At 42.5% G+C, this 13,020-nt stretch overlaps 1 protein-coding gene across 2 annotated transcripts in view; it reads right to left on the reverse strand.

The window, feature by feature from the left end:
- Positions 1-13,020, reverse strand: part of hmces (5-hydroxymethylcytosine binding, ES cell specific) — a 49,279-nt gene that overhangs the window by 26,160 nt on the left and 10,099 nt on the right. For both annotated transcript variants that reach the window (XM_069937349.1, XM_069937348.1), the window contains exons 2-3: positions 3,773-3,988; positions 3-146 (exon numbers count right to left, since the gene is read on the reverse strand). In XM_069937349.1, the coding sequence (XP_069793450.1) occupies positions 3-146; positions 3,773-3,961 (333 nt within the window). In that variant the 5' untranslated portion in view covers positions 3,962-3,988. The remainder of the gene's footprint in view (positions 1-2; positions 147-3,772; positions 3,989-13,020) is intronic.

Consider the following 13,020-nt stretch of genomic DNA (forward strand, 5'->3'; position numbering starts at 1 on the left):
ACCTTGTATGATTTCTTCTGCATCATCCCATCACTGCGGCAGTTGCTGGTATAGTACTGCATTTTCGAGGGGTCATTTTCCCGAAACCAGGAAGGAACAAGGCCCCACCGCATGGCTGCCAGTACAGGTTCAGCACTCTCAGCATTCTGTTCAAATAAGTCAGGAGACAAAAATAAAACATCTTTAACTTAGACATAGTCCAAACATGCAACAAGAACCACAACTAAGAGTCTAGCTGGCATCTTTGGTGGCAGTGAAAAGGAGAGCAGAGCTCCATGTAAATAGTACTTGGCAGACAGCTTCCAAATTGTTGAGTTCACAACCTACTGTGGCAGACTGGGATAAGTTGTGCATTGACCATAGGTACCCACACTCCTGGAACTGGAAAATGTACCTGGTCAGTGCCCACAAAACCCAATGTGCTCTGTAACTGAGAAAATGTATCTAGCTTGGTGCTCACGAAACATCTCGGCATGTAACTGAAAATGTACCTAGGAAGTGTCCCTGGAATGACAGCAACCTAAAGGAATGAACTAGATCAGCCAAAAAATTGTACCTCAGCAAATGTTCTTGAGGCCACACCAGCATAGGAACCAATCCCTAGCTGATGTCAAGAGCTGCATTGTCACATGGGAAGAAATCAAAGATCAAAGCTACAAGATATTTTCCCCCATATCATAATTTTAACTTTATTGTCATGTATACCAAGACTCTGCAAGTTTTGCAAGCTATGCAATTCACAATCAAAAACCACAGAGAGTACAAAATAAAACAAACGTGCAGAGAAAAGTGCAGTTAAAACAATGCAAGGTCCACGCTTGAGTAGTTTTGTGAGTAGAAGAGATCTTTTAAATAATAGAGGTCTGTTCAAGATTCTGTTAATTGTAAGAAGCTGTTCTTGAATCTGTTGAACATTTTAAAACTTGTGTATCCTCTGCCCGAAAGGAGAGGGGAGACGAGAAAGTGACTGGGACAGGGTTAATCAATTGACAATTAAATGAATAAAGAGCATGAGAAAATTATACCAGTGATAAAAGGGAACGCAAAATGTCTTTTAAAAGGCATGTAAGTGGACAATAAGGGGGACTGGGGCTCACAGAAAAAAAAGGTGATTAATACACAGGGAGCATAGCTAGAACACTAAATCAGTATTTTGAGTTGGTTTTTAAAGCATCAGTGGATAGATATTGGTGACAATGAAGTAGAAGAGTGCATGAAGATTATCTACATCCTGCTGAAGGTACAAGTGCCAGACAAAGATAAAGTGTTGTATCTTAGAAGGGATGACAAGATGGATAAAACAGCATGAGGAATGGCTGATCACCAGTCTTTGAAAATGGAAAGGTATATGAGAGAGTGGTCAGTAAAAGTATATGAGACAGTGGTCAGGAAAGGTATATGAGAGAGTGGTCAGGAAAGGTATATGAGAGAGTGGTCAGTAAAAGTATATGAGAGAGTGGTCAGGAAAGGTATATGAGAGAGTGGTCAGGAAAGGTATATGAGAGAGTGGTCAGGAAAGGTATATGAGAGAGTGGTCAGGAAAGGTATATGAGAGAGTGGTCAGGAAAGGTATATGAGAGAGTGGTCAGGAAAGGTATATGAGAGAGTGGTCAGGAAAGGTATATGAGAGAGTGGTCAGGAAAGGTATATGAGAGAGTGGTCAGGAAAGGTATATGAGAGAGTGGTCAGGAAAGGTATATGAGAGAGTGGTCAGGAAAGGTATATGAGAGAGTGGTCAGGAAAGGTATATGAGAGAGTGGTCAGGAAAGGTATATGAGAGAGTGGTCAGGAAAGGTATATGAGAGAGTGGTCAGGAAAGGTATATGAGAGAGTGGTCAGGAAAGGTATATGAGAGAGTGGTCAGGAAAGGTATATGAGAGAGTGGTCAGGAAAGGTATATGAGAGAGTGGTCAGGAAAGGTATATGAGAGAGTGGTCAGGAAAGGTATATGAGAGAGTGGTCAGGAAAGGTATATGAGAGAGTGGTCAGGAAAGGTATATGAGAGAGTGGTCAGGAAAGGTATATGAGAGAGTGGTCAGTAAAAGTATATGAGAGAGTGGTCAGGAAAGGTATATGAGAGAGTGGTCAGGAAAGGTATATGAGAGAGTGGTCAGGAAAGGTATATGAGAGAGTGGTCAGGAAAGGTATATGAGAGAGTGGTCAGGAAAGGTATATGAGAGAGTGGACAGGAAAGGTATATGAGAGAGTGGTCAGGAAAGGTATATGAGAGAGTGGTCAGGAAAGGTATATGAGAGAGTGGTCAGGAAAGGTATATGAGAGAGTGGTCAGGAAAGGTATATGAGAGAGTGGTCAGGAAAGGTATATGAGAGAGTGGTCAGGAAAGGTATATGAGAGAGTGGTCAGGAAAGGTATATGAGAGAGTGGTCAGGAAAGGTATATGAGAGAGTGGTCAGGAAAGGTATATGAGAGAGTGGTCAGGAAAGGTATATGAGAGAGTGGTCAGGAAAGGTATATGAGAGAGTGGTCAGGAAAGGTATATGAGAGAGTGGTCAGGAAAGGTATATGAGAGAGTGGTCAGGAAAGGTATATGAGAGAGTGGTCAGGAAAGGTATATGAGAGAGTGGTCAGGAAAGGTATATGAGAGAGTGGTCAGGAAAGGTATATGAGAGAGTGGTCAGGAAAGGTATATGAGAGAGTGGTCAGGAAAGGTATATGAGAGAGTGGTCAGGAAAGGTATATGAGAGAGTGGTCAGGAAAGGTATATGAGAGAGTGGTCAGGAAAGGTATATGAGAGAGTGGTCAGGAAAGGTATATGAGAGAGTGGTCAGGAAAGGTATATGAGAGAGTGGTCAGGAAAGGTATATGAGAGAGTGGTCAGGAAAGGTATATGAGAGAGTGGTCAGTAAAGGTATATGAGAGAGTGGTCAGGAAAGGTATATGAGAGAGTGGTCAGGAAAGGTATATGAGAGAGTGGTCAGTAAAGGTATATGAGAGAGTGGTCAGTAAAGGTATATGAGAGATTGGTCAGTAAAGGTATATGAGAGAGTGGTCAGTAAAGCATGTGGGATTTATAAATGGTGACAAAGCACAAAACTAGTACATCAAACCTGTGCAAAATGCTGGTTATGCTACAGCAAGGGTATTGCATCCATTTCTGATTGTTACATGTACAGAAAGCATGTGAAACCCCCAGAGGAGATGCAGAAAGAATTTACTAGAAGAGTTCCAGAGATGACAGACTCCAGTTACATGGTTAGACTGCTTGAGTTGTTCTGAATGGAGCGAAGAAGTTTGGGAAAAGATTTGGAGGTGTACTAAATTAAAATTTGTTTGGATAGGCTTGATAGACAGCTGTCATACTTGGCAGATGGTGCAAAAACTACAGGATATGGATTTAAAATACAAAGTAACAGAAACAAGGGATAAGTTTATTCAGAATAGTTTGGAAATTCAATTCATTGCCTGAAGGGGTGATGTATGCAAAAATATCAGTGTTTTCTGAAAGGAATTTAATTGGCAATAGAGAAAGAATAATTATGCAGAGCTGTGGGGAAGGTCAGAGGAAACGGAATTGATCAGATTGCTTTTAAAATCTGACACCAACTCAACCAGTTGAATGGCTATTTTCGGTGCCATTACTACAGAGATTCCATGAAAACACACTCATTTCCCCATTTCTATTTACATCTGCTTCACCGCACAACAGAAAGATGGGTTTAAGAAAAAAAAAATATTTATCCTGAAATTAATACATCAAAAATATTCCCATCAAGTTTTAGACAACAGAAATATGATGGATGAAACTAAGTACTTTGTCAAAGTGTCTTTTGGATACCAGCACTGGACTGTTGGAATGTGGGCTTCTGTTGAACGACGGCTTATACTTATCTTGGTCCCCATCTCTCCATTCAGGATCCCTCCACCTTCCTTGCTGGTCTCGATAAGCACAGGCCCGCCTAAGTTGATCAGCTGCCAGCGAGCATGCAGTGCGCCCACACATGTTGGCACAAACTCTTATATGAGAAGCCTGCGAGACAGCACAAGGTGAAACTGGTTATTATTATGCCACAGGGCAAGCATAGACATCAGTACAATTTGGGAAAATAAAAGGATTGACTACATTATTTGAACCCTCTAGCTGCTTGACAATTCACACCTAGCTATTCAATATGCTTTCTGCTCTTTTTATGCTTTAATGCACAAAGCCATAATTGAGTAAGAACAGACTCTTAATGCATACAGTCTCACAGTACAACATTCTGATAAAGAATGAGTCTGTGCCAATTCCCTTTATTACAATGCAACCAGAATGGAGTTATGCATGGGAAAAGTTTTAAACTATCAAAAACATGCCTGAAATGTTTAGGTTGTAGATTATACTGTAAATTATCCCTTGTGAGCCTGTGTGCTAGAATCTAGGAAAAGGGTTGTGGGGGTGATGTGGGGAGAATAAAAATGGATTACACTGGAATCAGAAAGAATGCCTAATAGTCGACATGGATTTGAGGCACAAAGGGGCCATTTCTATGCTGCATCTCTCAGACTCCACAATTCTGAAAAAAATAGTGAATGGTTGGAAACAATGTGGTTAAAAAAAAAGCTAAGTCTTCCAAGCAATAGAAGCTACATTCAATTTGCTAGCAAGTATCATGACTGAACATTTTGGATTGAAAGGCTATTACATACATCAAATAAAAATCTAATTACAACCATCCCTCAAATTCAGGTAGGCAATAACCTTCATTCACACAATATGGTGCTTGACAAGAGGACTGGTGACTGCTGCTCTGTAATCTGCAGCAAAGAAGGTGGTCAGAGGGTAGAAATTCGATCATTTTGGATGATGTTGAAGACTTGCTGGTTAAAAGAACCTTATATGTAGACTTGAAACTCTCGCTCCTTGTGGACAGGGATTTTTTTTTAAACATAATATTAAAATACTGTGCCCTTGAGCCCTACATACTCCATCCTCCTCCCAAAATTGCAGCCACCTGGATTCCCCCATTTCTAGCCTATTCTACATTATAGACTTTCTTTGCCAATTAAACCTGGCTCTTCTACTGTACAGACTCAATTTTAAAATTTCCTCCCTGAACCTTGCTACATTTGTCCTCCTTTAAGACCTTCCTTACCTTATTGCATAAACCTCTGCTCGTGTACAAAAGGGTTTTCTTTTTGAGAAGCTGCAGTTAAATGTTCTATATTTTGGCAAAGGTAAAGGGATTGCTGATTGTTTTTTGTCACATACACCGAGGTACAGTGAAAAATGATGTTCAGGGACACTTGAGTAAAGGAGGTAATACAAAATATAACAAAGGTGCAGAATCTAGTTAAAAAGGAAAGTTTGCAGATGCTGGGATTGTAGTGCAGGCCACACAGCATCAATAGGAGGTAAAGGGCAACCAATGTTTTGATCTGCACCCTTCAAAGATTGACTAGCATTTGTTAATCTTAAAATACAATACAACTCCAATTATCTGAAATGGTCAGGACTGGGCCTATGTCGGCTAAACTGTTTTTTTGTGAGAACTTGTCATTTTGAAAAAAACGGCCCAGTAGCAACAGCAAATCGCTTTAACAGTGTTTAAACAACAAGGGAAGGCTTTTCATTAAAATGTTTAATTTTCACCCCCCAAAAAAAATGCTGGCCACCGCCGACAACCCCCGCCCCTCCAAGGTTCCCGCTCCTGCTGCCGACAGCCTGACGTCACCGGTCAGTTGGCTCTGAAAAAAATTCTGATAAATGAGGATTTCTGATTTGTTTCAGATATCTGAAATTTTAAAACATTTTCGGATAAATTAAGATTTCGACGAATCTGATTTTGGATAATCAGAGTAGTACTCTACTTTCAGGCCGGGACGAATTATTTTATTTCCATTCTCAAATACAACCACCATTCTTCTGAAGATAAATTGCAAGACATAAACCAAAGTGAGAAATCTGCTGCAAGGAATGACCATTTGTCAGCAGACACAGCTGTATCCTTTTGGTGAATTTGGTTCCATTTGCAGCGGATTATAGCCAGAGAAATTCAGAGAACATAATACAAATATAAAGAGACAACGCCAAGTCATTTCTAACTTCATCCAGACAAATGCGACCACACAATTCCAGTTGGGTATCTTTTGTAAGCTGCCAGTTGAAAAATGTAGAGGAACAAATTCAAAAGAAATATTTTAACTATTCCCTCTCACATCTTTGATCTTTATTGCGCACTCTGAAACAAAGTCAGTGCCTCAGATGCTATGTATTTTAACTGCAGACAAGAAAGAGACATAAACAGTCTGTAGTTAGTTCAATATAAATGCTAAGCAAAGCAATCCCCTGAAACAAAGCTACTCACAAGCCATTAGATTTGACCTTGTTCTCCAGATATTGGGGATGTTTCCTAAATTATACAATAAGCTCCCAGTTTTGAATGACAGTGTCCTATTTTTTTTAAATTACAATTGTCATATTCTAAAATATTTTCCTCTGATATCAGCCACCATCTCTAACATTTGAAGCAAAAATTAATTCCATTCCAAATAATGTTAGAGACAAGAATCTACAGATGGTGGAATCTGAAGCATACAATACAAACTGCTGGAAGAACTCAAATTAAACAGGAAAGTCTGGAGGCAATGGGATTGTAGTGCAATACACAGAATTGCTAGAGAAACTCAGCAGGACACGCAGCATCCGCAGGAAGGTTAACCAATGTTTTGGGCCTGAGCTCAAGCAGTGTACCTCAGCGTTCGGTATTGGGACCGTTGCTGTTTGTCATATATATTAATGATCTGTAAAATTGGGTGGTAAATTGGATTAGTAAATATGCAGATGATACTAAAATAGGGGGAATTGTGGATGATAATGAGGGTTTTCAAAGATTGCAGAGGGATTTAAACTGCTTAGAGGAGTGGGCAAAAAGATGGCAGATGGCGTTTAATGCTGATAAGTGTGAGGTGCTTCATTTTGGAAAGAATAATCAAAGCAAGACATATGTGGTAAATGGGAAGGCATTGAAGAATGCAGTGGAGCAGAAAGATCTAGGAATAACGGTGCATTGTTCCCTCAAGGTAGGAGCGCATGTGGATAGGGTGGTGAAGAAGGCCTTTAGTATGCTTGCCTATATAAATCACTGCATAGAATATAGGAGTTGGGAAGTAATGATGAAACTGTACAAGGCATTGGTGAGGCCAAATTTAGAGTACTGTGTGCAGTTCTGGTCACCGATTTATAGGAAGGATATTAACAAAATAGAGAGAGTGCAGAGAAGATTTACAAAAATGTTGCCTAGGTTTCAACATCTGGAATACAAGAAGAGATTGAGTGAATTAGGTCTTTATTCCTTGGAATGTAGAAGGGTGAGAGGGGATTTGATAGAGGTGTTTAAGATAATGAGAGGGATAGATAGAGTTGATGTGGAAAGGCTTTTCCCATTGAGAGTAGGAGAGATGGATACAAGAGGTCATGGGTTGAGAGTTGACAGGCAAAGGTTTAGGAGTAACATGAGGGGTAATTTCTTTACTCAGAGAGTGGTTACTGTGTGGAATGGGCTTCCGGGAAACGTGGTGGAGGCAGGGTCAATTTTGTCATTTAAGAAAGAGTTGGATAAATATATGGATGGGAGGGGGAAGGAGGGATATGGGCAGAGTGCTGGTAAGTGGGATTAGAGGAGGGTACTTGGATCAGTGTGGACTAGAAGGGCCAAATTGGCCTGTTTCCATGCTGTAATTATTATATGTTGTAAGGTATTAACAAAAATCAGGCAGGGAGCGGGGGAAGAGATGGGAGTAAAGAGGAAGGGAGATATTTTAACTGGGTGGTCTCCAACCAACCAGACATTAACTTCTTCAGCTTGCGTTAAACTCCCTCCCATCCACCAAGCCTCTTTTTCCCTATCCCTCCGTCTTCTTTCCTCCAGCTCCTTCCCTCTCCTTTCAGAGAGCTATTCCCTCTTTTCAGCATTTTTCTCCAACCTTCCACCTATATCCACTTCTTACTTGTCAGCCTGTCCTCCTCCCCCCACCCCCCCCAGCATTTTCCTCCCCTCCACCCCAGCTTCCCAAGCTTTTTATTAAGGTGCCTGCCTGTTTTTTGCTCATACGTTGACAAAGGATTCAGGCATGAAACTTTGGTTACTGTTTACTTCCTAAAGATGTTGCGTGATCTGGTGAGTTTGTATTGCTGGACAAACTATGGGTAAAGCATCATCTGTGGAAGGAAAGGAATTGTTGACTTTTCCACCGAGGTACAGTACTCTTTCATGTCAGACTGGAGTAGGAAGGTGGCAAGTATAAAGGGTAAAGGGTGGGAAGATGGAAGTGGAATTGAGACAGAGGCAGTAAGGTGATGGATGGAAGCAAAGGAATGGAGCGGATGTGAAGGCGGGTGATGAGCTCCATCCCCCCACCTTTCCTCATTCCCCCATTACACCAATCATTAGGTCCACCTCACCCCTCTGTGTCGACTAAAATCCCCCTCCACTCTCTGCCTTGATGCAGATTTCAACTCAAAATATTGACAATTCCTTTACTGGTGAGTTCCTCTTGGAAATGTGAATTTGTTTACAGAAACAAATTGTCATTTCTGTGGCAGATAAGTCAGCCTTGTCTATTTGGTACAAATGTTTACACAGCTCTTCCTTCTGCTATTGGACCCTCCCTCCTTCAATTACCCTACTCCTGACTGATTTCCTCAGTCCCTCCCCTTTCAATCAACCTCCCTTGAGTAAAAGCATTCACTGACGGAACCTATAATTGACATCCGCCTGGAAAATGTTCAATGCAAATTTATTGTCCAATATACAAGTACAATGTACTAATGAACTGAAATTCAAACTTGTTGAAGTCAAAAAGGAACAAGATACACCAACTATGATAGTATAAATTTAAATGAGCAAAGATAGTAAACTGTTAATTACAAATGTTCGCTTTATTAAAAGAATATTTCATTTAGTAATTGGTGTGTAGTAACCACCTGACTTTTAAAAAACTCTTGCACAGGCATCTTACTGCTCTGAGATAGAATGGAAGCAATTTTCCACCAACTCCAAGGAGAAAGCATCAATCTCATTTGTAAAGACTGGTGTTATATAAATCGCACACCAGACTTCAACACTGAAACACAGGCTAAAACACCATTGTAATGCTGAGGAAGCAATGCACTATTGGAGGAACTGCTTTTGAACAGGTGTTCAAATAAGGCCCAGTCTTCATAGAGTTTGTGGCACGATCAATGATCCCTCACAGACACGAAGCAAGTAGTCAAACGCTTTATTAATCAGAAAACCTTGACATGCCTCTACAAGCTGCTGGCTCACATCCCAGGCAGGTATGAAGGAGGAGACTAGGGCTCTCTGCATTTATTAAGGATCTTACAGGGAGGATCTACAGGTACAGAAGGTGGGCCAACCTGACCAGCACAGTGAAGTCATGCCCGCAGTACTACGTTCCACGATATTCACCCCTCCTTTTTTTTGAATGAAGTCTGGCGGGTGATGCACTGTAGTCCATCAGCACTGGTCATGTAGTCGATAATAGTTCATAGGTTCAGCCGACTCGGTGGTTTTATCTGGCACTGCATTCGCTGCCGTAGCATCTGTGTCGTCAGTTCCTGCGAAACAGTGGCTTGTTCAGCCGGCAGAGTGTGGAGAGCTGAACTGTGTCTGTGTGTACCAGTTCCATTGGGGGTGGGGAATTTGTAGAGGTGGGGGGGAGGGCAGCTTGAGGGGCCATGGTGGAGGTGGGATCACTTTGTCTCTTGTCAGGGTGATCCCTGGGGCTGACTAGTTGCTGACGAGGGCTATTAGGTGCATCTCCTGTGCCGGGGCTCTAGCTCGAGCCAGATCCTGGATGGACAGTGTTGTCCCATCTGTCTGGGTGCCTTACCAGAGTATAGTGTGGGTTAATATGCAGGAGGTGCACTTCCTCGACCAGTGGGTCTTAATATGCTTCCGGAGAAGCACTGGACCTGGGGTAATCAGCCAGATCAGCAGTGTGGTTCCCGATACCGACCTCCGAGGAAAGGAGAACAATTTTTCATATGTGGTGGCGTTAGTCACTGTGCAAAGTAGGGTCCTGTTGGTGTGCAGTGCTTCTGGAAGGGCCTCGCCACTGGGAGATGGGCATATCTTTCACCAAACCATTCCCCCTTTCCACCTACCCATTCGTGCGGGGGGTTGTAGCTGATGGTCCTGCTTGTTGCTAAGCCCTTGGACAGGAAATATTGATGCAATTCCTCATTCATGAATGAGGACCCCCAATCACTGTGAATATAACTGGGGTATCCAGGGATGACACGTGATGCTGTGAGAAGCAGTACACACCCTAACGACTCCTGTGGGATTCATTAAAAAAAAGTCCATATTAAGAAGTTTTTTTTTATAAAAACTATTTTAAAGTTAATATAGGTGATTAACAAATGAAAAAAAGATGTTTCTTAAGAAAGGAAAGACACCAAAATTAACACCTACCAAAAAAGTCAGTGGAGAAGAGGAAAGAAGTTGGGTCCACTTTGTTGACGAAGCAGGCTGCTGAAGTCCTCTCCGGATCCGCCGGTGAGGACCCTGGTGAGGAACCTACCTCCAGAGCCTTCTTGGTAGCATTCTGTAAAGATGGCACCGGAGGAAAAATTAAAATGGCATTGTGAATGCAACGAGAAGTCAGGCGTGCATGGTACAGGAGAAAAAAAAACTTGGAAAAAAAAAACAAGATCTCTTAAAGAGGCAGTCCAGCATTTAGACATCTGAACAAGAAAGAGACACCTCCAGTGGAAGAGGCTTCAGAAGAATTTGAAACTGAAGAAGAAATGTCAAGTTCAGAAGAAGAACAATTTAGAGCCAAGAAAAAGATTTTTTAAGAAAGAAATGAATAAGATTGAGACAAAATAAATGGACTTAATTTGACTTTGGAGAATAATTTTAAATTGTGTCTGCAGAATTGAAGCAAGTGAAAACAGATTTGACTGTTAAAGTGGATAATGCTTTAAAAGTGATGAATAATGTCTCACAGAGAGTTGATAAGTTGGAAAAGAAGATTCAAGATGTTTGAGAAGAAGTACAACGTATTGAAGAGAGATCTAACATGTGGTGAAGATACGACGACCAGTTTGATTTCGATGAATAAAAAAAACTGTTTGAGAAAGTTGATATTCTGGAAAATTAGAGTAGAAGAAATAATGTTAAAATAGTGGGAATGTCTGAAGGTAAAGAAGGAGAAGATGTGATTCTTTTTTTTCAAGAAAGGATATCAAAGGTATTTGGAGAAGAATATTTTGAGGACAAGATTTTAACTGAAAGAGCTCAGAGCTTTGCGACCAAAATCAGGACCAAGACAGAGACGGGAGAGGAAGAGCCCCTTGAAGTCCGTAATGAGATGTTCGAAGGGGCGAGTAGCCTTGATGAGCTGGGCTCTCCCCAGTCAGTAAAAACGCAGCTTGCATTCTGCGCATACCAAGCAATTGCGAGTCAGCTCCCTGACCTCCTCTACTGCATAGGGAAGGCTACAGGCCCTCACAAAATGGTAGAGCCTTGTGACTCTGGGGTGGTAGAGGCTATGATGGAGGGCTTGGAGGTGATCTTAATGCACCCTGGCAGGTTCCCCTGGACAGGGCATCAGGTGGGTCATTGAGCTTGCCAGCGATACAAGATCTCTTGTATAGGTAGACAGCTCAATTCTCCACCTCATGATCTTGTCATTTTTAATTTCCCCCCCCCCCCACCCCACTATTTATTATTGAACACAAGAGCAACAGCTTTCTGGTCCATCATCAGGGCAAATGGTCTGCCAGCCAAATAGTGCCTCCAGTGATGCACAGCCTCCACTATAGTCTGTGTGTCCTTCTCAATGGCAGAGTGCCTGTGTTTGGGGCCTTGGAGGGTTAGGGAGAAAAATGCCACTAGCCTGACTCCTTGGTTCAACGTAGCAGCCATGGCAAAGTCAGAGGTATTGCTCTCCACTTGGGTTGGATTCATCAATGGTGTGCATCCCCACCTTGGCAATCGCATCCTTGATGCTTTCTGAAGCTTTACGGGCCTCCACCAATGGGAGAAAGGTGGTGGTTTTCAACAGGGGTTGGGCCTTGTCGGCATAGTTGGGGATCCATTGGGCGTAGTACAAGAGCCCCAGGCACCTTTTTAAAGCCTTGGATTTCTGGGGCAGAATTCCAGAAAGTGAGCATGTGTTTGGGGTCAGGGGCGATGACACTATGCTCCACCACTTACCTCAGGATTGCCAGTTGCTCAGTGATAAACACGCACTTTTTCTTATTCTATTGAGGTTGAGGAATTTTGTGGTGGCCAGGAACCTCTGCAGCTTCTTATCATGTTCCTCCTGGTTATGGCCACAGATGGTAACATTATCCAAATAGGGATAAATAGCTTTTAGTTTATTGTCATCCACCATGTGATCCACCTTCCTTTGGAACACTAACACTCAGTTCTTTAAGCCATAGGGGATCTACAGGAAGTGATAGAGATGGCTGTTTGCCTCAAATGCTATGTATGGTTAGTCTTTGGATTTTGGTGATATGCCGATTTGGTGGAGAAAGCCTGAACTGGGCAATCTCATTCACCATATCGGCTATGCAGGGAAGAGGCACCTGTTGATGGTTTAGGTGTAATCTATGACCATCCAGTACTTTTCCCCACTTCACCACTTGCGCCCTCCAGGGGCTGTTACTGGGTTCACTGTGCGAGTCAATGCTGCTATTTTGTTAGGATGGCTGCCGCCATGATGGCCGCCTGGGAGATTGCAAAGATAGCTGCCCCCATGGATAGCACACGGTGGAGTCCAAAAGAGAAGCCAGATGTGATGTCACCCCATTTTGTTGAGTGCCTGTTTGGATCTCGGCCACCGAAAATGATGCCAGAAATGGGTTGGGCCAAGATGGTGACACGGGTCACAGTCTGCATGTGGCACTACTAGAGTGGGGTTTAGAGTGACATACCTTGGTGTAGTGCCCTTTCCTCAAGCAGTTTGAGCAGGTACTTCCGTGGGTGTCTGCTTTGGCCACAGTAGTTGCACCTCACGTGCTCCTCACGTGCTCAGCGGTGGCAGTGGGAGTCAGGGACCTCG

Source organism: Narcine bancroftii, chromosome 5, assembly GCF_036971445.1.
Source record: "Narcine bancroftii isolate sNarBan1 chromosome 5, sNarBan1.hap1, whole genome shotgun sequence".
Lineage (NCBI taxonomy): Eukaryota > Metazoa > Chordata > Chondrichthyes > Torpediniformes > Narcinidae > Narcine > Narcine bancroftii.